The sequence below is a fragment of the Neolamprologus multifasciatus genome, chromosome 7, assembly GCF_963576455.1.
Source record: "Neolamprologus multifasciatus chromosome 7, fNeoMul1.2, whole genome shotgun sequence".
Taxonomy (NCBI): Eukaryota; Metazoa; Chordata; class Actinopteri; order Cichliformes; family Cichlidae; genus Neolamprologus; species Neolamprologus multifasciatus.
The window spans coordinates 30034586-30058227 of record NC_140445.1 but is presented as its reverse complement, the minus strand read 5'-3'; the positions used below and the strand labels follow the sequence as shown (position 1 = coordinate 30058227).

At 38.4% G+C, this 23642-nt stretch overlaps 3 protein-coding genes across 6 annotated transcripts; 1 reads left to right on the top strand and 2 right to left on the bottom strand.

Annotated features, from left to right (window-relative positions):
• The first annotated feature begins 1468 nt into the window (after positions 1 to 1468).
• On the top strand, positions 1469 to 13098 carry katnal2 (katanin p60 subunit A-like 2). Of its 3 annotated transcripts, XR_014874990.1 has the most exons (20): positions 1469 to 1632; positions 3167 to 3237; positions 3573 to 3739; positions 3860 to 3896; positions 4347 to 4437; positions 4527 to 4625; positions 4931 to 4996; positions 5189 to 5266; positions 5618 to 5716; positions 6153 to 6216; positions 6297 to 6415; positions 6508 to 6599; positions 6679 to 6789; positions 7126 to 7288; positions 7434 to 7536; positions 7619 to 7780; positions 9554 to 9652; positions 10414 to 10548; positions 11479 to 12029; positions 12936 to 13098. XR_014874990.1 is itself a non-coding variant. In XM_085165732.1 (17 exons), the coding sequence occupies exons 1-16, from the start codon at positions 1582 to 1584 to the stop codon at positions 7756 to 7758; spliced, it is 1551 nt and encodes a 516-aa protein (XP_085021858.1). In that variant the 5' UTR covers positions 1469 to 1581; the 3' UTR covers positions 7759 to 7780; positions 9554 to 10202. The 3 variants fall into 3 exon arrangements, 2 of the variants coding, with proteins under 2 accessions (XP_085021858.1, XP_085021857.1); XM_085165732.1 differs by lacking the exons at positions 10414 to 10548; positions 11479 to 12029; positions 12936 to 13098 and having other exon boundaries at positions 9554 to 10202; XM_085165731.1 differs by lacking the exons at positions 9554 to 9652; positions 10414 to 10548; positions 11479 to 12029; positions 12936 to 13098 and having other exon boundaries at positions 1470 to 1632; positions 7619 to 8752.
• On the bottom strand, positions 7953 to 17760 carry hdhd2 (haloacid dehalogenase-like hydrolase domain containing 2). 2 transcript variants are annotated; one of them, XM_085165734.1, is made up of 9 exons: positions 17638 to 17760; positions 15784 to 15893; positions 15429 to 15531; positions 15038 to 15143; positions 14622 to 14706; positions 14191 to 14356; positions 13954 to 14004; positions 13597 to 13660; positions 7953 to 8340 (listed from the first exon to the last, which is right to left on the bottom strand). In XM_085165734.1, the coding sequence occupies exons 1-9, from the start codon at positions 17647 to 17649 to the stop codon at positions 8237 to 8239; spliced, it is 801 nt and encodes a 266-aa protein (XP_085021860.1). In that variant the 5' UTR covers positions 17650 to 17760; the 3' UTR covers positions 7953 to 8236. The 2 variants fall into 2 exon arrangements, with proteins under 2 accessions (XP_085021860.1, XP_085021859.1); XM_085165733.1 differs by lacking the exon at positions 7953 to 8340 and adding an exon at positions 13110 to 13436.
• A 3313-nt stretch (positions 17761 to 21073) lies between these two features.
• ier3ip1 (immediate early response 3 interacting protein 1) lies at positions 21074 to 23263 on the bottom strand. The gene is made up of 3 exons (XM_085168284.1): positions 23105 to 23263; positions 22661 to 22762; positions 21074 to 21501 (listed from the first exon to the last, which is right to left on the bottom strand). The coding sequence occupies exons 1-3, from the start codon at positions 23193 to 23195 to the stop codon at positions 21446 to 21448; spliced, it is 249 nt and encodes an 82-aa protein (XP_085024410.1). The 5' UTR covers positions 23196 to 23263; the 3' UTR covers positions 21074 to 21445.
• Between the last annotated feature and the right edge of the window lie 379 nt (positions 23264 to 23642).

Sequence of the window (23642 nt, the reverse complement as noted above, 5' to 3'; positions counted from 1 at the left end):
TCCTCAGTGATTTTGGTCAATATTGGCATTAGAGCATCACACAGTTGCTTCAAATGTATTACGTGCACATCTGTGACACAAACCTCCCATCACAGCATATCCCAAAAGGTGCTCTACTGGATTGAGACGTGTGACTGTAGAGTCCATTTTAATAAAGTGAACTGATTGTTATGTTCAAGAAAATTTTTTATCTGAGCTGCTTTGTGACATGGTGTGCTATCCTGTTGGAAGCAGCCATTAGAAGATGGGTACACTGTACTCACAAAGGGATGGACATGGGCATCAACAACGCTCAGTTGGTACTGAAGTGTCCAAATTGTGCCAAGAAAATATCCCACACAACTTTACACCACCAGCACCCTTTCATGTTGTTTATTGCAAATTCTGACTACCATCTGCTCGTGACCTTGACATGTCATCTTGATGGCATCTACATGCCTAGATGCCATGAGCTGCTGACATGTCATTGTCTGATTAGATAATTGCACTGCCAATCAACTGAACAGGTGTACCTATTAAAGTTTTCAACAAATGCATATACTTTAATATTCCCTTATTCCTGCTAGTCTATTGTGTGTGTGTTACCATGTTATCTTAAATATAGGTTTAATGTCAGCCTAACAGACTGGCTTGACCTCATTACCGTTTTGCTCTTTAAGCTCTTTGGGGGAGATTTATTCAGAATCGAAGCTGGGCAACCAGTGCTGAAATACCAGCATGATTGAGCAGGAGCTGCACCTAATGAGATAGACAACACTCTCTTTGACTAATTGTTTGGCTTATTCGAGGGTGTTTATGTCCTCCCACTGGTAGCTGGAGTTGTGCAAATAGATGTCTCTGTGTGTATGTCTGCACCTGGAGACACACATGCACACAAAGAGTTAGAGCACAATAGTTACTAAGGATGGACACAAACATGCCCTCAAAAAACAGACAGCCAAAACGGATCTATTCATCACCCATATTCACATTTACAAAACACTCACACACATTCTGATAAATTTAAGTAGCTTAAAATGGTGTCCTTTGATAGTACCGCTGTGACTTGCTTGTTATATAGATCTCTTCTGCTCTCTAGTGGAGATAATCAGGATGACATACATCAACTGATCAGTTTCAACCTGAAAAGAAATCAGATGTGAGCTCTACACGAGGCTTTCAAAAGATAATAACATCAGAGTAAAATGTAGTAGGCTACATGTCAAACTTGGAAAACATTTGTGGTTGAGTACAAAAGTGCAATATAGGCAGTTAAGATATTGCGGTTTAATGAAACCTAACAATAATAAAATAAAACAAAAAAAACCCTTTAGCATTCTAGCTTTTAAAGCTATTAAATTTAACATCTCATTTTTGCAAAACTTTAAGTCAATGAAATATTTTGTCATTGAGATTTTTCTAAATTCTCAAAGTAAGCATAGGTGATGCTTTTCTTTACCACCGTTGCTGCTTCACAGAAGAGGCATACTCTTAAGTACGGTAGCCCCGAGGGGAACGTAAGACCCGACAGAACTACGCGGTGGACCAACTTCACCATCACCTAACGAATAATACCGACTTTACGAAATTTTTACAACAGTAATGGAGTTCAATTATCAGTCAATGAAAGTCGCCCACCAGGCCCGAGAGGCGGTGAGTGAACACGGGCTTTTGTTTCTTGTTGTTTTACGCAAATTTGAAGCACAACTGTTTTCAGATATCAGCTTGTGGCTATCTAACTAGCAGTGGCAGTGAACAGATGGGCACTGAACTGTCTGGTACTGTAAGCAGTGTTAAGCTAAAGGCATATGTATCCAGGTGTTGGTCGATTTATTTTACACATGTGATGGGATTTCTATATTGTCGCTTTCACGAGCGTGGTAGTTAGCCGTCGAGCTAATCGTTAAGTTCTGCATGCACTCTGCGACAATAAAGCGGCTGCGTCCACTGGTTGCTTAGAGACAGCGTCAACTGGTTGTTGTTTGTGGTTGGCTGGCCCCCTCTGCTGGCAACTGTGTTTTCCCTGTATTTCCAGCCCAATATAAAATATTCCTCCTCCACATGTTTGAACCAGGGAAGAGAAGAGAACTGAAGCATTAACGAGCACAGGCTAACTCGTTAGTTGATAATTAGTGGCTACTTTTAGTTAGACCACAGACATAAATAAATACTTTAGGGAGTGTCATTTCCATCTTTATTGTCTGTGCAGGTTCTTAGTCATCCAGGTCATGGCAGTCTTTAAGAACTTGTAAAAAAAAAAGAAAAAAAAAAAAAAGCAGTTGGACTTCTTTGAGTTTGATGATGTTTTTCATCTTTCACCCGAGAGGTTTCTTAAGTTCTAAAAACAATAGGTGGAGGGTGCAAGGCATTTAGCCAATAGTGGGATTTTTCACAAGCTTAAAGAAGTACAGTTTTTGAGACTTCCATATTTACTGAAATTAGGCATAAGTTTAAACCCGTGGGTAGCACAGTGGTAAAGAGTTTTGCCTCCCAAAGAGGTCTATCCACAGGCCAGCTGGAGTGTCTCTGTGTGGAGTTTGGATGTTCTCCTCATGTCTGTGTGGGTTCTCTTCAGCTACTCTGGCTTCCTCCCACAATTCAAACACATGGACATTAGTTTAATCAATGACTCTTAACTTGATCATAAGATAGGAATGTGTTAGCCCTGCGTTAGGTTGGCAGCATGTCCACGGTGTACCATGCCTCTTGCTATATGACAGCTGGTACAGACTCCAGCCTAATGGTGACCCTGAATTGGATAAGGCGAAGTAAAAGGATGAATGAATGGAGTTCCAGCCAGTATTTGTTGAGTGCTGTGGCTCGCTTGTGTAATGCTTTTGCTATTATGCATAGCATCATGGCCTAAAATAATACTGTAAAATGTTATATCTTGCTATAACCTGTATATGGAGTGGCTAATTTCTTTGCATTTCAGTGATTCACTTTAAAGTTTTGTTTATCCATAAGTTGTGACACTTCATATCCTTCTGTTAAAAAAATCTGAATATTCTTCTAAAATATGTTGCTTTTGGGGGGACTGTATTGGTCTTTATTAGACCATATCTGTTCTTCATGATACCTGTGACAAATTGAACAATATTATTTGGTAGTTATTTCTCATATAACAGCCCCATTTAAATTCCCCTTTTGCCCTCTTGTTGCTGCTGTTCTTGTTGCTGTCCAACAGGATGAGCAGAGGACTGAGATGAGGAAGAAAAGTCTCCTCATCCTCATCTATCACCACCTGCTGGGGCAAGGGTCAGTATAAAATTGTGTGTGTGTGGATGCATCAAGTGGTGATCAAAAAGATGAACTTTTCTTTTAAGTACATTTTTAGCATCAGGTTTAGATACGGACTTTTAAAACAAGTGGCTGAGTTTCTTTGATCAGAGCAGGTAGAATACATAAATTCACTCTTTGTTACTTCAGAACAGAATGGGATGATGCAAAATGGCATTGCTGGTTTATTATTGGATAAGTGGTAACAAACCAAACAAAAGGTCATATTTGTATGTCTGTATAGAAAAAGTGAAGTGCAATTCATTAAAACAAGCACATCAAAAATCTGTTCCTTTAATGTGTCTGTCCACCAGCTATGTAGCTGCAGCAGTGGCCTTGGACCAAGAGACAAATGGAGGTGTGAGGAGGTTCGAGGTTAGCGATAACATTGATCTGGAGATGGTGTTGATGGAGTATGAGAGCTACCACTACGTCAAATTCCAGAAGTATCCCAAACTTATCAGAAGAATAGCAGAAGCAGGTACAAGAACTCTGCTGAAACACTGAGAAGCAATGAAAATTATATCTCATGTTCTGTAAAATGATTAAAAACTAACTTATAGTCTTAGCATGTTTTTTTCTGATATTTTTTTCTGTCCAGGTGAAAGAAAATATCCAACATGTAGTGCAACTAAGAGGTGAGTCAGTCACGGGCCAAGTATGCTGTGCATACATGCTCACAGTAGAGGTGGGGAAAAATCGATACAACATCAAATCTCAGTATTTTCTGTGGCAATATTGTATTGATAAAGCAACACAGACACTGTCTTATGGCGATATTTAGGGCAGCAAAACAAAAAACTTATTGCATAAAACAGATATTGACAAGTTGAACTTTGAGGAGATAATTTGTAGTTGAAATGGGTGATAAATTGCAAATATGTTATTGCAAAACTCAGCATGTCACAAAATGTTAAAAATCACAATAATAATTATGAGTGAAGTATTGTGATAATATTGTATTATGGGTGTGTCTGGTGATTCCCACTTGAATATATAACAATAAGTGACTCTGCCATGCTGCTAGTCCATGCATGACAGTTAAAAAAAAAAAAAATACATGTGTTTTGTTTTTTATTTGTTCCCAGGAGTCCCCGTTCAGCTGTGAAACCCCTCCCAGAAATCAACCCTTCCCGGAACACAAACACAGGAACTGGAGCAAAGAAGCCAGCCACTAGTGTACGAGCAAATGTGGAAAAATGAAGTCAAATCAAAACAACTCTGTACTCTAGCTAGCAATTATTCTGACATTTATGTTAATTTCCTAGGAGAATGGCACCTATCTTGCTCCACAGTCATCGGACTTTGGTCTCAGCGTATCCTCCATCAAAAATGGACCAGCTGGAGAGTGTGCCACAAACAGGAAGGTACTGGAGAAGTGAATACTCTGAGAATAGAAGCAAACCTCATCATCCCAACTGAAGTTAATCACATTTTTTTCTAGTATGACATTTATGAGACAGTTTTCATTTTACGATGATGCTGCAGCAGGATGCTAACAAAATTGTTTATGTTCAATTCATTACAACATAAACCAGCACCTTTATGATCTGGGGTTGATTTGACCGTGCCAAATGCAAAAACATAAAAAAGAAGTCCTCACCCTTTTTAAAACAAAATTACCGCTGTCACTTTTGTTCCTATTATGTTCTCTTGTGTATCTTGGGGGCAGATGACTGATGCCAAAGGTGCAATCCAGGATGCTGTCAGAGGAGCTGGGATTGATTCAGACCATATGGTAATTATGCTGGAGCCCTTGAGCTAAACCGAGTTATAAAAAAGGTCATAATATTCAGACAAGCTTCAAACAACTGTGAAACGTGTAAAAATATATTTTAGTAACAGTCTGAATTGTCCAAAATAAAAACTATTTGAAGGCTACAAAAAGTACAAAATGTCTACTGATAATAATAAAAAGTCTATGTTGCAGGAACGCCTACTGAAGCCACTGAGTGGCTTTTCTGGAATGAGTGGTGAGATGAGGGAACTAGCTATGATCATCAGCAGGGTAAACACACACACACACACACACACACACACACACCTTAATAAACAAGCCTGGGGAGAAGCTGATTTTATCTTAATTTGTTACTTGGAATATGATGTAAAAATATGAAAATCCTCCATATGACTCTTGCTGAATGTGTCCACTACTGAGCAACAGAGGGCTTTGTTTTAAATGAATTGATCTTTTGTACTAATGAAGGCCCAGGCTCTATCCACTTCCCATATCTGATGTTTCATTCTAAAAGACACCTATTTACACAACCAGGACGTGTGTGGGGGGCAAATTTCTGGCTTATGTCTTCCACTTGCATCACTCATTCTCTGTTGTGTCTGTGTGTATGTTTTTCCAAAGGACATCTATTTGCACAGCCCCAATGTGCGATGGGAGGACATCATCGGTCTGGAGGATGCCAAGCGATTAGTCAAGGAGGCCGTCGTTTATCCCATTAAGGTGCGGCCGCTACCCGAGCATGCTGGTATTTCAGCTCCGGTCGCCCATCTTCGATTCTGAATACATCTCTTTTAAAGGGCTTAAAGAGAGGTTGGGCAGTGGGGTCAGGCCAGTCTATTAAAATAACATTAAATCTATACCTGGGATATTATTGTAACACAGATACAGAGATGGATAGAAAGACACATGTGGCATGCCATGTAGAATTTATTATACACAGCTACAATCACACAATTTGTGCTTCTGCAAATAGATAAACACTGCATCATCAGACTTATCAAGTTTCTTTGCACAGAGCTCAGTTTACTATTGGTGTGCTGAAAATGGAAATACAATGTGTTCTCATACTGAGCTAGGATGTGATTTACTCAAGTTGTATCTATACTGTTTTGTTCATGTTTCCCCCTCATTCTTTGACTCAGTCTCTCCTCCTCAGTATCCCCAACTCTTTACAGGCATCCTGTCTCCATGGAAGGGTTTACTGCTCTATGGTCCCCCAGGTAAGGACTCAAGTGCAGGATATTAAAAAATGTCAGGGGCTCACTATGAAAACGTACCTTACACTGCCTCACACATGCAGGTACAGGTAAGACGTTGCTGGCCAAGGCCGTAGCTACAGAGTGTAAAACAACCTTCTTCAACATCTCAGCTTCCAGCATTGTCAGCAAGTGGAGGGGAGACTCTGAGAAACTGGTCAGGGTAGGTTGTCATTCAAAACATTTTTGAATACTATTCTCTGAGGGGGGGGGGGGGGCTAATTAGTGTAAATGATTTAATACATGTGTCTGCAGGTTCTATTTGAGCTGGCCAGATACCACGCTCCATCTACCATCTTCCTGGATGAGCTTGAGTCAGTGATGGGCCAGAGAGGAAGCAGCATGGGGTGAGCTCAACCACTAAGTGCCGTAAAATATAGATATGCCACTGCTGCTGTCCACAAAACCTCTGTTTACTGCTTTCAGGGGCGAGCACGAGGGGAGTCGCAGGATGAAGACCGAGTTACTGGTTCAGATGGATGGACTAGCCAGATCAGATGATCTTGTTTTTGTACTTGCTGCCTCCAACCTACCTTGGTAGATTAATCACATGCACATTTGGACTTACTGGCCTTCTGTTGCATTTACAAATGAATAGGAAGACAGAAAAATGCAACTCACTATTTTTGCTGTTTCAACCCTCCTCATACATTTATTGCCAGCATCATCTCAGCCTGATTTTAACATTCATTCATTTTTCTTGCATTGAATGCATTTGAAAAGAGACCCTTCATTTTCTTGACAAACACAAGATTATGATGTTATGATGTCAAAGTCACAGCTGTATAAATAAAAAAAGATGACTACTAAGACAGCTATAAAATTCTGACAGTTAAATCTGCCTTTGTTTGTTTCTAATAAATCTTCTCTCAGGGAACTGGACCACGCAATGCTGAGGAGGTTAGAGAAGCGGATTCTAGTGAGTCTTCCCTCTTCACCAGCTCGCCAAGCCATGATTTCTCATTGGCTGCCTCCTCTCAGCTGCACAGGAGGGGTGGAGCTACGCACTGTGCTAGACTACGAAGCACTGGCAAAAGTGTGTATGGAGTTTGTCAAGTGTTTAATCGTTATGCTTAACAATTTTTCTGTAATTAATATAATTTCATAAATCATATATGTTATCTGGAAGGAAATGTGTTCACTCATGTGCATCTGTACATTTGTGTGTTTTTTATTTCCAGGAGATGGAGGGCTACTCTGGCTCAGATATAAGATTGGCATGTAAGGAAGCTGCCATGAGACCAGTTCGAAAGATCTTTGATGCTCTGGAGTCACATCAGGATGGTAGGACAACACACACACACAATGTCAAGATTGACCCCTACAACAGCCATCTTCTCTGTCTTACTTTGATTCTCTTTTACAGATGACACAGACATGCCCGCCATCCAACTGGAAACTGTAACAACAGCTGATTTCCTGAATGTGATTGAACACACCAAACCCTCAGCGCGAAACCTGATAGACAGATACACAGCCTGGGAGAGAGAGTACCAATCTGTCTGACACTAGTACACATAACATGAATGTAAAGACTTTCATACTAACGCCACTAAAAGTGATGATAACTTGTTTTTACTATTACAAATTTATATCCTGCACTATACTAATAATTTACACTAATGACTATATATTAGCGTAAAATGTTTCCTATACTTTGGATATTTGTGACAAGCTACTGCAGGTTGGAACAGTGTACATTTTAATAACTGTGGAGCTTTGAAAAACTCTTTTTGACATGGAGAAAATATTTGTTCATTGATCATTTGTTTTCTTTTTTATTATTTGAAAACAAAAAGTATACAACCTAAAACCATAAAACTTTGGTGACTGGTACTTTGAGTCAAACTATTATAGCATGACTATTTTCGATTTATCAGGATGTTCTGCGTAGAATAATTTCAAATCTTAAGTCTCTCCACTGTTGAAACACTAGTAGTGTTACTTGTGCAAATGAAACCGGAAGGTTATTTTTACTTGACGCTCAAAGCAGATTCTGCAGGATGTGTTCAACAGCATCTGGGAAACTGTCACATATCAGGTGGGGAGCTGGGCTTATTTTATTCTCATCGCCTTCTCTGTATTTACCTAAAACATAACAGGAGAGAAGATGGTTAGCAACAAGAAAAAAAAATATGACAGATGAAGTTGCAGTAGGGAATTATTATTATTGGGAAACAGGATGGGAATGCTAGTCTATCAGATTTTCCGCTGCTGGTTTAGGAATCGGATTCACAGTGACTGCCAGCAACCACTTGCAACCAGACGGAGAATAATAATTTCCTCCTAGCAACCAGTGATTGCAAGCACTGTCTAGGCCTGTTTGACTTCTTCTTCTTCAGATTATTTTCAGTTTATTCATAATAATTCATAGTAACGTCCTCTTCATTGTCTCTCTATTATGTTTTAACTGCATCTTCCTTTGTTTGGTCCTATTCTCCCAAAAAACTGCATTAGCAGTGTGTATGCAATGAAATTAAATGCTTATTGCAGTGTAGAAGGCTCTCATTGTTCCTTTGGGTAACTCTGTGTCATTTATTCTATTCTTTCCTCCTTTTGTTTTCATTCTCTCACCTTATTTTCATTGGCACGCATGTCTTTCGACTCTTTTCTCACCTTCTTTTTTCCTTCTATGCAGCGTTTTTGTCTTTGTGCACATTGCCTTTCCTCTAAACTTTACTTTGAGACTGAGGAAGCAGAGTACTCGGAAATGTACTATTTTGTGTACTAAGTCAGTCACTCCTGTTTCTGTGCTTCATCACATTGCGAGTGTTGCAAGCAACACCTGACAGCCTCTATTCAGTAGTTTTATTTTACACATGTAATGGGATTTCTATACTGTTGCTTTCACAAGTGTGGTAGTTAGCCGTTGACCTAATAAGCTAAGTTCTGCATGCACTCATAGCCACATTTAAGTGGCGGCATCCACTAGTTACCTAGAGACACCCTCCACTGGTTGATGTACACACACACACACACACACACACATTAATAAACAAGCCTGGGGAGAAGCTGATTGTATCTTAATTTGTTCTTTGGAATATAATGTAAAAATGTGAAAATCCTTTATATGACTCTTGCTAAATGTGTCCACTACTGAGCAACAGAGGGCTTTGTTTTGAATGAATTGATCTTTTGTATTAATGAAGGCCCAGGCTGTATCCATTTCCCTTATCCGATGTTTCATTCTAAAAGACACCTATTTACGCAACCGGGATGTGTGCGGGGGCCAATTTCTGGCTTATGTCTTCCACTTGCATCACTCATTCTCTGTTGTGTCTGTGTGTATGTTTTTCCAAAGGACATCTATTTGCACAGCCCCAATGTGCGATGGGAGGACATCATCGGTCTGGAGGATGCCAAGCGATTAGTCAAAGAGGCCGTCGTTTATCCCATTAAGGTGCGGCCGCTACCCGAGCATGCTGGTATTTCAGCTCCGGTCGCCCATCTTCGATTCTGAATACATCTCTTTTAAAGGGCTTAAAGAGAGGTTGGGCAGTGGGGTCAGGCCAGTCTATTAGAGTGACATTAAATCTATACCTGGGATATTATGGTAACACAGATACAGAGATGGATAGAAAGACACATGTGGCATGCCATGTAGAATTTATTATACACAGCCACAATCACACAATTTGTGCTTCTGCAAATAGATAAAAACCCGCACACAAACAGAAATAGATGCACACACTTTTGTCATCATTGCCCAGACCTTTCTCATGGATATGATGACAACAAATCAGGTTGTCTGCATCCTCTTGACATTTATAGACGAAGATGAGGACTGATGTGTCCATCTCCTTGTATATATTCTGCTGGCCTGTTTTATTGAACATCGTCTCTCTGCCTTCCCACAATCCTAAACTTTTGCTTCCATTATTATTCATTCTCTGAGCTATAGGTCAGTTTGGTCATTTCAGCCAGCCTGTGTTTGCCACCTAAAATTTAAACTAATTTGTTGTGTGTGGTATTTGCAGCACTGATCAGCTATAAATCAGACTTATCAGGTTTCTTTGCACAGAGCTCAGTTTACTATTGGTGTGCTGAAAATGGAAATACAATGTGTTCTCATACTGAGCTAGGATGTGATTTACTCAAGTTGATCTATACTGTTTTGTTCATGTTTACCCCTCATTCTTTGACTCAGTTTCTCCTCCTCAGTATCCCCAACTCGCAGGTACAGGTAAGACGTTGCTGGCCAAGGCCGTAGCTACAGAGTGTAAAACAACCTTCTTCAACATCTCAGCTTCCAGCATTGTCAGCAAGTGGAGGGGAGACTCTGAGAAACTGGTCAGGGTAGGTTGTCAGCTATAGGAAGAATTTTACAAAAACATGTTTGTATACTATACTTTGTGTTTCATTTTTTTTTAGGTCTGATTACACTGGTCAACACTGAAATTGTTACTGACCTAAAAAGGTCCTAATCTGTAGTGTCTTGGTGTGCTGAACACAAATATGAGCATGAAAATATTGTATTTGCTCTCGTTTGGAAGATATTTCACATAGTTTTTTTTCTATGTTTCACTCTGTACATTTTTCCAGCAGAACTGTAACAACATCCTAAATAAGCATAGAACGATGTAATATTGCATCACATTGGATAATACCATCATGTACACATCATCCAGAGTTTATTCCATTATTTCCTGAAACAATGCAGTACTACTGCCAGGCAGCTGCTGAAGTAAGCTGACATCAGCAGTGTACTATACAAAGCCTTCTTGGAAAATTTGAGAAATATTTCAGACTTCATGGGATACAGTTTGAGCTACTGTTACATAAAACTGTCATTCTATCAATTTAGTTACAATACAGAACATTAATGCCTCAAAAGTGTGTTAATACTGTGGACAGTTTTTGCTATATTTGTGGGGAAATGACATTTGCCAACCAGAAGAAAGTATCACTTCTCAAATGAAGAAGGCATATCGTCTTTACTTCGGATGCAAGATTGGTGATCAGGACAAGCCTTGGGCCCCGCATATATGCTATGCTACATGTACAACACAGCTTTCATAGTGGTTACATGGCATACATTCCGTGATGTAAACAATAAATATTGCAGATTACAAATAAACTAGAGCCAATTTTGCATTTTGACTGTCATATTTGTTTTGAGTACATAAAATCTGATAAGAATGACTCATTTTATTTCAGTAACATGACTTTTGTACAAATATGTTGACCGTGTATGTAGTGTAAATTATTTAATACATGTGTCTGCAGGTTCTATTTGAGCTGGCCAGGTACCACGCTCCATCTACCATCTTCCTGGATGAGCTTGAGTCAGTGATGGGCCAGAGAGCAGCATGGGGTGACCTTAACCACTAAGTGCAGTAAAATGGTGATGTGCCACTGCTGCTGTCCACAAAAACTCTGTTCACTGCTTTCAGAGGCGAGCACAAGGGGAGTCGCAGGATAAAGATCGAGTTACTGGTTCAGATGGATGAGTCTTACCTCTTCACCAGCTCGCCAAGCCATGATGTCTCACTGGCTGCCTCCTCTTAGCTGCACAGGAGGCGTTGAGCTATGCACTGTACTGGAGTACGAAGCATTGGCAAAGGCGTTTAATCATTATGCTTCACATTTTTTAATTACCATTTGATTTCATGAAATTACATATGTTATCTAGAAGGAAATGTGTTCATTCACGTGCTTCTGTGTTTTATTTCCAGGAGTTGGAGGGCTACTCTGGTTCAGATATAAGATGGCATGTAAGGAAGCTGCCATGAGACCAGTTGGAAAAATCTTTGATGCTCTGGAGTCACATCAGGATGGTAGGACAACACACACACACACACACACAACCTGCAGCTGAATGTAGCTATAACAAATGAGCTGGTGGTAGAAACAGATCCCAACCCTCCCCTGTCTGCATTGGTGGGACTGATGTCGAAATAGTCACATCCTATAAGTATCTGGGAGTTCAACTGGATCACAAGCTGGAGTGGTCTGCCAGCAAGGATGCTTCCTACAAAAGGGGTCTGAGCTGGCTTTACTTTCTACGAAGCCTCAGATCCTTCAACGTATGCAACAGGCTGCTCTATATGTTTTATCAGTCTTTTGTCGCGAGCACCATCTTTTTTGCTGTAGCATGCTGGGGTGCAGGCATCAAAGAAAAGGATGCAAACAGACTGAAGAAATTCATCAGGAAGGCCGAGTCTGCTGCTGGCATGAAGCTTGCCACCCTGGAGGAGGTGATCAGTGTCAGAATGCTGGCAAGACTGCTGGCAATCATGGACAATGACTCCCACCCCCTCCATAACACACTGGACAATCTGAAGAGCAGTTTCAGCAACAGGTTCCTTCAACCTCGCTGTCTGAGGGAAAGTTACAGGAGGTCGTTCCTTCCCGCTGCAATCAGGCTCTTTAATTCATCCACTTGGGTCAGGTCCACAAATGTGGAACAGAATTAATCACACCTCAGTGCACCCTGTCACTTTGGTACACCACGACACATATTTGCAAACATACTTGTCCTTTTATACTTATATCTCAATATTTATCTACCAGTATCTCTGTTTCTACGCTCATTTTATATGAGTGCTTGTTGTTTGTTGTATATTTGCTGCTATGACAACTCAATTTCCCTCTGGGATTAATAAAGTTTCTCTGATTCTGAATGTCAAGATTGACCCCTACAACAGCCATCTTCTCTGTCTTACTTTGATTCTCTTTTACAGACGACACAGACATGCCCGCCATCCAACTGGAAACTGTAACAACGGCTGATTTCCTGAATGTGATTGAACACACCAAACACTCAGCACGAAACCTGATAGACAGATACACAGCCTGGGAGAGAGAGTACCAATCTGTCTGACACTAGAACAGCACAATTTAAAAAAAAAAAAAAATTTGTTTTCTTTTTTTATTATCTGAAGAAAAATATACAACCTAATACAACAAAACTTTTGTTATGGTGACTGGTACTTTGAGTCAAACTACTATAGCATGACTGTTTTCGATTTATCAGGATGTTCTGCGTAGAATAATTTCAAATCTTAAGTCTCTCCACTGTTGAAACACTAGCAGTGTTACTTGTGCAAATGAAACTGGAAGTTTATTTTTACTTGGCGCTCAAAGCAGATTCTGCAGGATGTGTTCAACAGCATCTGGAAAACTGTCACATGTCAGGTGGGGAGCTGGGCTTATTTTATTCTCATCGCCTTCTCTGTATTTACCTAAAACATAACAGGAGAGAAGATGGTTAGCAACAAGAAAAAAAATTATGACAGATGAAGTTGCTAGAAATGTAGCTTCTAATAAAGACACCACAGTGGAAGAGAAAGCTGGAGGGATCAGCTGAAGATGAAATGAAAAGCTGACTGTTTCTCATCTCACCAGTTCTGACAAGAATACCCAACATTCCTGAATTTTGAGCCCCGCCTACATCATCTCTGGCGTCCTTTGGAGAAAACAAACAAACAAAAAAAGCAGACCTACTTTTAGTAAATTGTGAGGGTGTTAATCAGTCACAGGCTGGTGAAGAAATATATATCACAGGGCCACTCAGTGTAAAGATCACCATTTTATTTTAATGTTACCACTAGGAAGAAAAAAAAGATTTTTTAAAATTAGTATATCTTGTAAGAGGCACTAAAACTGTCAACAGCAACAATAACATTACAAATAATGGTTATACTGTATACAAGAGAATGCCAAAAACTCACTTTCTGTCAAAAATGATAATATACTTACATCGCCTATCATGACAGCTTCACTGGGGCTACATCCTAAATCAGACAGAGCCTATTTGAAGAAATGAGAAGAGTCTTCAATGGTTGTTAGTACCAAAAAGCATTAAAAAAATCAAATACTAAACACAAAAAGATTGTATAGATGCTATAATGTCAAGTAAGTATCTAACGTGTCTGTTATAAAATCAACAATCATCTTATTACATGAGGAAAAATAAAATCAAAATAAATTCCACACCTGTGTAAAAAATGTCTTTTCAGGCTTTCCAACTACAGTAGCTTTACAGTCGGTGGCATACTCCAGTCCCGTCACGAAAGGCCCGGGTCCGAGGGCCAAACCATCCTTACGTTTGTAGTAGCGAGCCTTATGGATGGCGATGAGAGGAGCTCCATCCAGAATCATTCTTGAAAGAAATACACATTTAAAACAATGACGGTTTAGAAAGCAAAATCACAAACACCAAGTTTATTATATGGTCTCATTTTTCAAGAAATAAGACATAACTGCACAAATATGCCCAAATAAAATGCTTGCTTTGCTACTACTGTATATCAAAAAAATAAATAAATAATACAAAGTATCTGATATTTTTGAGTAAAAATATCAGACACACTGAAGATTTTGTCTGATATATATGTCAGCTGCTAAACTTATGACCAATTTAACACCTGAAAGCCTTGTTGAGTGTGGAGTAGTTGAAGTGATCAGGAGCAAGTCCAATGACGACAGCATTCGGCTCTGATGTCTCAATCCCTGCAAAAGGAAGAAAAAATAAATAAAACTGGAGGTTTTTCAATAAATTATTATTCATCTATATAATTTTATAGTAACTGCTAAAGAGATAAAAAGATCAAATAAATAAATAAATAAAAAGAAGAGATAAAGAGATTTATGAATTCTTTGTGCTTCATTTTTAACAAAATGCTCGTAGACAATTAGAATTTTTTATAAAGCTATAATGTCTTAAACATAAATAGTTTATCCTATTTGGTTACTGAAACAAATGATAAGTAAAACAACATAAATAAGGTCTACCTCTCTGTCACTCACACACACACACCACCACGCACTCTCAACTTCGTACCAGTGAAATCTTCCAGGGCGCTGTCTTCCACCAGCAGCAGGGGTCTGTGTTGTTTCTGCTCTAACAAACTCCTTGCTGCACTCAGAGAAGTGAAGATCTCATTTTCCTGTACAGTAAAGGTCATTTTTCAAGATCACATAAGGCAGCACTCTCGAGGTCAAAATGGCATTACAGTCCTTTCAGTTTGTTGATTTATTAAGTAAATCACCAGTTTTGCTTTTCTTCGCCTAATTTTGACCTCTGCACTAACATTTTTTTCATCACTTTACTTTTGGGTAAAAACAGACATTACAAAACAAGATCACAGCGGTTCCCCTTCTAAAGGTAATTTTGATTTCTTTTGGTACTGCAGTAAAAGTTTCTGCTATAAGAAAGGGTGTGGTTATTTCACCTGGAGGTTAAAACTGAGGCGTTGCAGCCTTTCAAATAAGATCCTCTTACTCTCCTTGGTTGTGTTGGTCACAAACTTGACAGCTACAGACGCCTGCCGTAACCTGATAATGCACAAAAACACAAAAGAAAACATCTAGTAATTCAAACCATGTTTACAATTCACAGCACTCTATCGTAGGAAAAGAACTGATCCAAGATAAAGATATGCAGCAAGCACAAGACAGAAAAAGGTTTTTGAGTAGTGTTCAAGTAATATAAAAAAATAATTTTCAGTCTTTCTTTTCATTCATAGAGTAACATCCTGACTCTCAATGCGCCATTTTATGTCTGATTTTTTCCCTCCTGCCATCTACCTGTTAAGGGCATCCTGCGCCCCGGGCACTGCTGTGTCTTCTATATGCAGAGTTCCACTCAGGTCAATGAGCACAGCCTTCACCGCTCGTCTGCCTGCCATCCTGGAGGCCTGCACAGGAAAGAAAGGCAATGATGTCACAAGCAGTCATTTTCTTAATAAATTAATCTGTTATTTTCGTAAGGAAACACTAAAAATTGCAATATAAGGTGAATGATATTCTGTAATCTAATTTATCTACATTTATTCAGATTTACAGAAAAAAATTGTAGTATTTACAAAGTCAGAACTGGGGAATTTGGGACATTTCCTTTTTGTTGTTGCTTAAACTAATGATCAAAATCCTCTTTACACTGTTTTCACTTGTTGTGAACTAATCTGAAAGAGCACAAATACAGGATGTTCTTAACATTTTAGATAACACATTAGATAAGACCTGTTTGGAACGCAGTATCTGATTACGATTTCTAAACCGCTACATATGACCATCGTCCACTGTAAATGGAGCTTTAGTTGTTTTTTTTTTAAAAAAGCTTGTTCTTTGATAACAATGTATTATTTTGGAGATTATATCTTTATAATCATAATTCACAGTGGTGGTGGTAGAATCTGTCAGATTACCGGCCAAACTGAGAGGATTACTCACCAGTTTCTGTTATGGGTTTCTGCCGAGAATACAGATTTATGGATCTGTGGGTATTTGATTTCAGGCTATGAGTCCCTATTATTTAGACATACTTGGATTTCTGTCGTGTAGTTATCAGTGCAAGGGTACAATTAATGCTCTTAATACCCACCTAAAACCACACACACAAACGCAGAGCGTGTAGGGGCTACGTATCTAACATCTGCAGTCATCTCTACAGACAACAGAAAAAATACTGAACTATCAAGAAAGTGCTAGGATAAAAATAATAAACCTGGTTTATGTGTGTGGTAAAGGTACTAAATCATAACCTAAAGATGTAACTTAACAGGCTTGACAAGTCTCTTACATTCAGGCCTGATGTATTGTACAACATTACTTCACTTTGTATGTTTATTTAATATCTGGCACACTTGTAGCGTGCGTACAGTGAAGTGGGAAACAGGCAGGAAAAGAATAAAAATCTAACACATATTCGTATCTCGTACACATTTGTCGTTCCACATTTAAAGCTTTCAGCACTTACGATGCGTGCATAATTGTACTAAACATTGTAATGGCTGGTTTTTGAGAAAAGGTGTATAAACTGATGTGTTGTCTGTTTGACAACATTAATGTGTACTATCCGTGTGATAATTGAATCGAATAAAACATACATAAAACTGTTAATACATCTTTGAATAGAATTCTCATTAAAACATCTCATGACAAAACTTTGAAGCAAAAACAGGTTTGGTCCTAAAACTTTGGACCAAATTTCTCTGCTTTGAGAAATTAAAAATCGTGAACAGTAAGGAGCAGGTTTTCTTCTTCTTCTTTTGACCACTTTAGTTGTCAAAAAATTGGAAGATAGACAAAAACATAAGGGGGGAAGGATTTTTTTCGAAAGCTATTTAGTATTTTAAATAATATTTCTGAACCACTCTTTCAAAAACCGGGCTTACATGCTGTATCAGGAGCGGTGTAGTGTACACAATAACAATAAGTAAGCTTTAGTATTTTGTGCATGAATTATTTTCAAACTCATTGTGATGAGACAGAAAATGGTTCGAATGTTTTCGGAATCATATACATGGCACAATAATTAAAAAAAACCTTTATTATTAATTCCCAAATGAGAGAATTAATAATAAAAGTTTCCATTTATATAAAAGCCCCAAAAGCGCTAAAAACTGACTACTGGGAGCGTAAAGAGCCAGTACAACTAACCTTCAACAGCATCAGCAGCAACCCTCCTACTTCCTGTTGACGTTTTCTTCCTCGTAGATTTAAAACGGGTTTGTTATGTGGTCACTGCTGACCCCTGCAGCTCAAATGAAGTACAGGATTATATTTTCAAAACAGAAAAAAACTTGTTCTACATTTTTGTGGAGAAAAAAAAAATCTTAGTACCATATGTTTAATATCACTCTCTCTTGTCAACATCAATCTCTTTTTGTCGTGTTATTATAACTTATATTTTTTCAATTTCTATATTTGTAATCAGTTAAGAGGGTTATCCTTAACCACTTAATCACTCATTAGAATAATAAAAAACATATGTGTCCCATCACACTAACAAGTAACAGATGTATCGCATTAGTGGGTCGCTCAGTGCATTCGGATAGATTTAATATGGTGGGAGGTATTAACGCAGCGATAAAGACCTTCTCTCTACAGGATGCCAGAGGCCGCTGATCAAATCCTCTTTGCATGTTACCTCCACATAGTGAATAACAACTGTTGTTTTTTTAGCTTTCTGGTTTTATTTTTTGCATAAATATTTTGAAGTGCACATGATAGATGTGGAAAACATGAAAACATAAGCTAAACTCACAATGTAAATGTATTAATTCAGTACAATGTCTTAAGGCCCTTCCTACAAAAACACAACTTTAACGTGTTGATCTGTTTCTGATTTTAATTCTGGTTTATTTTCAGCAGCTCTTTCTTTTTACACTTCCTCTGGCTCTTGCTATTGCTCTGTTGTTATTAAATTATAATTTCACCACACCTGTAGCCTTCTATCTTCCCTGCACTTTTTTCCATCTAATATGTATTTTAACAACTGTAATCAGTGATTTGATCTGTGTTGTATTTTGTTTTTCTTTAAACTCTGTTGTATATATTTTGTATTGTTTCACAGAATGGGTATTTTTCCATTATAGCTACAGTAAATTATATTCAATATGAATACTTTTCAAATTAAACTCTAAAGTAAGCACAATGACTCACCACAATTCTCTCAAAAAATATTTTTGTGATTTATTATTAAGCGCCCACAGATCAAAACACCACACATCCTGACCTGTGAATTGCGGACACATATTCAGATATAATTGCGTGCTTGCTTATAGTTTTTTTTCCTGACCTCCAAGCTAAATGAATCACATGTCAAAGTGGCTTTACAGCACAAATCTCTCTGATAAACATATGCTTGTAATTCCAGCAGATCCCCTTTTGCCCTCGCACCCTCCTCCATCTAATGTTAATAAAAGGGGAGCTTAGCTGGATAGAGAATGGTGATAATTCACTGCATATGGAGATTATTAATGATGTGGAGCTGGACAGACAGAGAAAAAGGAAGTTGAGAGAAATAGTGTATGTCAATATTTACACAGTGATATCCTTTATCCAGGTACAAGTGCTCGCTTTTGTGAGTGAGAGTAAAATCTTTAAAAAGGGAAGTTTGTTAAAAATACTTTTAATAAAGAGTGATGCATGTGACCTTTGTTCCCCAGTAAATCCAAACACAAAGTTGCTATTTATTAAGTGTATCCAGCTAAGATATATACAAATACTCAAAATTTTAAATTCCTTATTATGTGTATGTAATACTGTAGCTTTCTTTTAATTTTTCTATAGTCTTCAGGAATACTTCTCCAGGCATCATGCAGGACATTCAAAGCTCTTCTTCGGATGTTGGCTGCTTCAATAATACAGATGCCTGGGCTCTGGGAAGGGCAATCCACGACTGAGTGATTTATTTATTTATTTTAATTCTAGGTATGCTTTTACTGCACTGGCAGTGCATGGAATCATTGAAAAAACTGAAAAATACATCTGCTACTGTTCAGCTTTTCAGATGGTGTTGCAAGGAGAGTCAAAATCCAATGGTACTTTTCAAGATTCAAGAAGTTTATTTTCATGTACACTGCAAAACACAAATGGTTACGCTGCAATGAAATTCTTACTTTGTGAGTTCCCTTCACACAACTAAGTAAACAACTAACTAACAAATATCCACTGTGAGCACAGAAAATAATAAATAGAGTTAAGTTTAATTAGTTGTGTGAAGGGAAATCATAAAATAAGATTTTCTGCATTCATAATTCCATTTTGATGAGATCCCCAAAACCAGTGACTGAAATGAAGCCCCCCAACCTCCATTTGTTCTACTGATGACTGTAAACACTCACCATTTCACCTCTTTCCTGACCTCCTCCTTACATACTGAGGACTCCATGAGACCCATTGCTGCTGTTTTTTGGTTCAGTTCTTGTGCAATTTGGTATATCTCAGTCCTTTCTCACCGTTTTCCTTGCTTAACACTGCTTCTTGACAGCCACCCTTCCACTGAGACAATTTCTGATGATATTTTTCCTGTTCCTTAAGGACATGACTTTCAGATACGGTTTATCTGTCTTAGGTCCTCCACCTTGTCCAGTTTCCTCAGTACTTTTAAGGACACATTGCATGCTGTGCCAGAATATTCTTTGCCAAGGTTTTGGCTAATTGCTCTTTGGGAATCACCTTGTTGGTACAAGTACTATTTCAGAACACTCGAATCTCTGGCATTTTTCTTATATTCAACTAAAAATGGGAACAAATTGTGTGTTTTTTGACAGGCTGCTAGTAACAAAGTGCCTTAAAGATACAGTTTAAAATGGGTTCTTCGCTAAGTTGTTATACGTAGATATAACACTGGTTTAGAGCTTGAGTTAGGCGCGTTTCTTATGATGGGCTTAACAAACACAACCATTTTTCTGAAAATAAAAAAATAAAGGGTAAGGAATGCACTGAAATGAGTGCAAAAACAGCCAATAGGCTCCAGGCTACTTAAAGACCTTCAGAATTCCCAAATAACTTTAGTTCAAGATCACTTTAGAAACATAAAAATAAACAACAGCAAAAAACCCCCAAAACAAAACAAGAAGTGTCTCAAGACTTCTGCACAGTACTGTATGTGAATGTGTAAATCGGTACCAACCTGACAGAGTGGACAGGCAACATTTATCTTCATTACTACCTACACATCTAATATTTCATTCATCAACAAAACAGCCGGAAGTTTTATCGAAATGTCATTTGTTTAAGTTTGTCTGCTGTCACACACAAAAAGCAACATAATTTAAGGAATTCCACAACACTGAGTCATACATTTATTTCAAGACAGTATCTCAATTTTTGTGGCACTGAAGTGTAAACAGTTCAAAATACATTGGTCGGAGCTGCGTTTGGCAGCATTGCTTAAAATTTACATCTACACCATTTAGCCTTTTTAGTTCTCAGAGATGGGCCAATTACAAATCAATTCAACACATATATATGAAGAGATTTGTGAATTGTGTTCCTTTTTGAACCTGCTGTGAGTTTCCCCATAAATGTTTGGAAAAAAAAAAAAAACTTTGAAGGCCCATTTTACAGTAAGAAGTGTCAACAAATCTGTCTGTACCAACAGTTTATTTAAATACTGATTTTAAAAAAACATTTGCAAATGATATGATATCGGGGATCAAGATGAAACCATCATCCTGTGTGGTCATGACTTCGTCAAAATTATATCAATTTTGTCCTTTTAGTGGTGATGAAACACAACAGGAAGTCTGCACCAGCTAATTTTCGGTTCTTCTACTCTTTGCATTTAAAAATCTGCAGTTGATCTTCTATTTCAGCGCCGGTCAGTTGAAAAACATTTCCGCCCTCCCAATAACTGACAGTGGCAGAAGTCTCTAAATGGCAAAGAGTTCAGGATTTTGTGCGAGTGGCTTTTCATTGGCATGTTTGTGGTCCTCCACCTAAGTTTGGTAGGCGAAGATCAACCAAACAGCAGCAACAGGACGATGCAGGCAGAATTCACTATTATCAAAGGCACTGTCAAAACAAAAGAGTACAAAACACAAATAAATCAAACTGATTCCATCAGCAACCTCAGAAATATTACAGCTGCTAATTCTTGACTCAAATACATCTGTTACAGAGTGAATTTAAAATTGAAGAGCACACCAGCAATTTAGCTCATTTAATACTGAGTTATTTAGGAAAAAGTTATTTGATTTTGTTAACATCAGAAAACAATGTTTGTTGACAGTCATGATAAACTTAAAGTCCACCCTCTTTCATTTTTAAGATTTTGTGTATTAAACAAAAAATCCTTAGCAGATCTTAAAAATAGGCAAATGCAACTGCAAATGAATAATTACATATGACATATTACAGTGTGTCATTAGTTATTTAATGAAAGCTAAGCCAAAATGCAGAAGCAGTGTGTGAAAAACTAATTGCATCCAATTCACTAACTTGTAAAATCACCTTTCATCAGTCTCTAACGTGATTGTGGATCGGCCCACTCTTCTTTTCAGGGTTGCTTCAGTTCATTGATATTTGTGGTCCTTCATGTGCACAGAGTTCTCTTAAGGTCCTGCCACAGCATTTCATTGGAGTTGAGTTTTGGACTTCGACTGGGCCACTGAAGCATTTGAATTCTTATCCTTTTTCAGCCATTCTGTAGTAGATTTGCTGCTGGGATTGGGATCATTGTCATCCTGATTGACCCAATTTTGGCCGTGACCAGGTCCGGTGGGTGCAAAACAACCCCAAATCTCCACTTTGGTCTTGTCTGTCCATAGCAAGTCATGCACCCTATCCGTGACATCCTCCTCTGACACACCAACCCTCTGAATGTCCTCTTTCACTACATGAAACTCATAAATCCTGACTACTCTGGTCACTCCCAATGAAAATCTCAGCTTCAACTGTGCCACCGCTATCTCTAAACCATATAAAACAGCAGGTCTCACTACTGTCTTTTAAACATTCCCCTTCACTCTTCCTGCCATAAATCACTCTTAACACTTATCTCCACCCCGTCTCTCCTCTCTTCTTTACCTCTCTTGTGCACTGCCCCAGGTTTTTAACCTCAAGCCTTCACTACCTCTACTCTGTTGTAGCTTCACAGTTACAGTTAATATGAGAGTACGTGTACCTATTTTTAAGATCTGCTAAGGATTTATGAACAATACAGCCTACCGACCTCTCATGACAGTCCGGACTGAGCGGATGAGATTGAGAATCTGGGCTTTGATTCCTGGATCATCTCCAAAACCTCCAACTCCCTGGTCAACACCGAAACCAACTGCAGACACACGGAGAAAGGAGAAGAGAAAGTACAGGAGACAGATGGGAAGAAAGATGAGAAACACCAGTAAATGAGATAGCAGATGCATGTATACGTGTTTATTTTCCAGTTTAAAAAAAAGACCAGCAGCTTTAATGTTATTCAAAACTTTGCATTTTTTTTTCTCTGTAATGCTCAACTCTTAATTCTTCCTTATAAATCCCAAACAGGAGCCTCTCCATTAACCAAGAGGCAGCCTGCTAAGTGTATACGCGTAGCTAGCTGCTTTTAACCAGTTATTTCACTATACGTGACATAACGTGTCACTGTACGTGATATAAAATACACTTAAACACTTACTCTTGCTGAGAAATCTCTCCTCATGCAACACAGCGATTGCATTGGTACACAGAATAGCGGTCTGGATGAGAGAGTAAAGAGTAAACGCCATGCTGGCAACTTCTTCTTCTCCTCCTCCTTCTTCTACCGCCACTCCCAGAGATGCTGCTGCCGTAAACAGGCATGCCGACGTCGTGCAACAGAGGTAGCCAGATTTTTTTTTGTCTCGTAAATCAAAAAGGGGACTTTTAGTTCCATTCATTCAATACTAAAATCCTGAAAAGAATAACAGCAAGATAACAAGGTACCTTTTAAATTCTCTTTTTCTATAAACTTTGATTTTCTTTTCTCTTTTTGAACACCAAATTATATTTTTAAAACACACACACACGCAATTAATATTAAGTGACCACATCACTCAATTATTCTTTTCTTATACTGTTTTATTGGTGTTTTTCCATCCTATTTTCATTTGATTTACCTGCCCTGTTGTTTTATGTAATTTTAGGTGTTCGGGTGTTGTTTTGAATTGGTCTTATAAATCAGTTTGACTTCACTC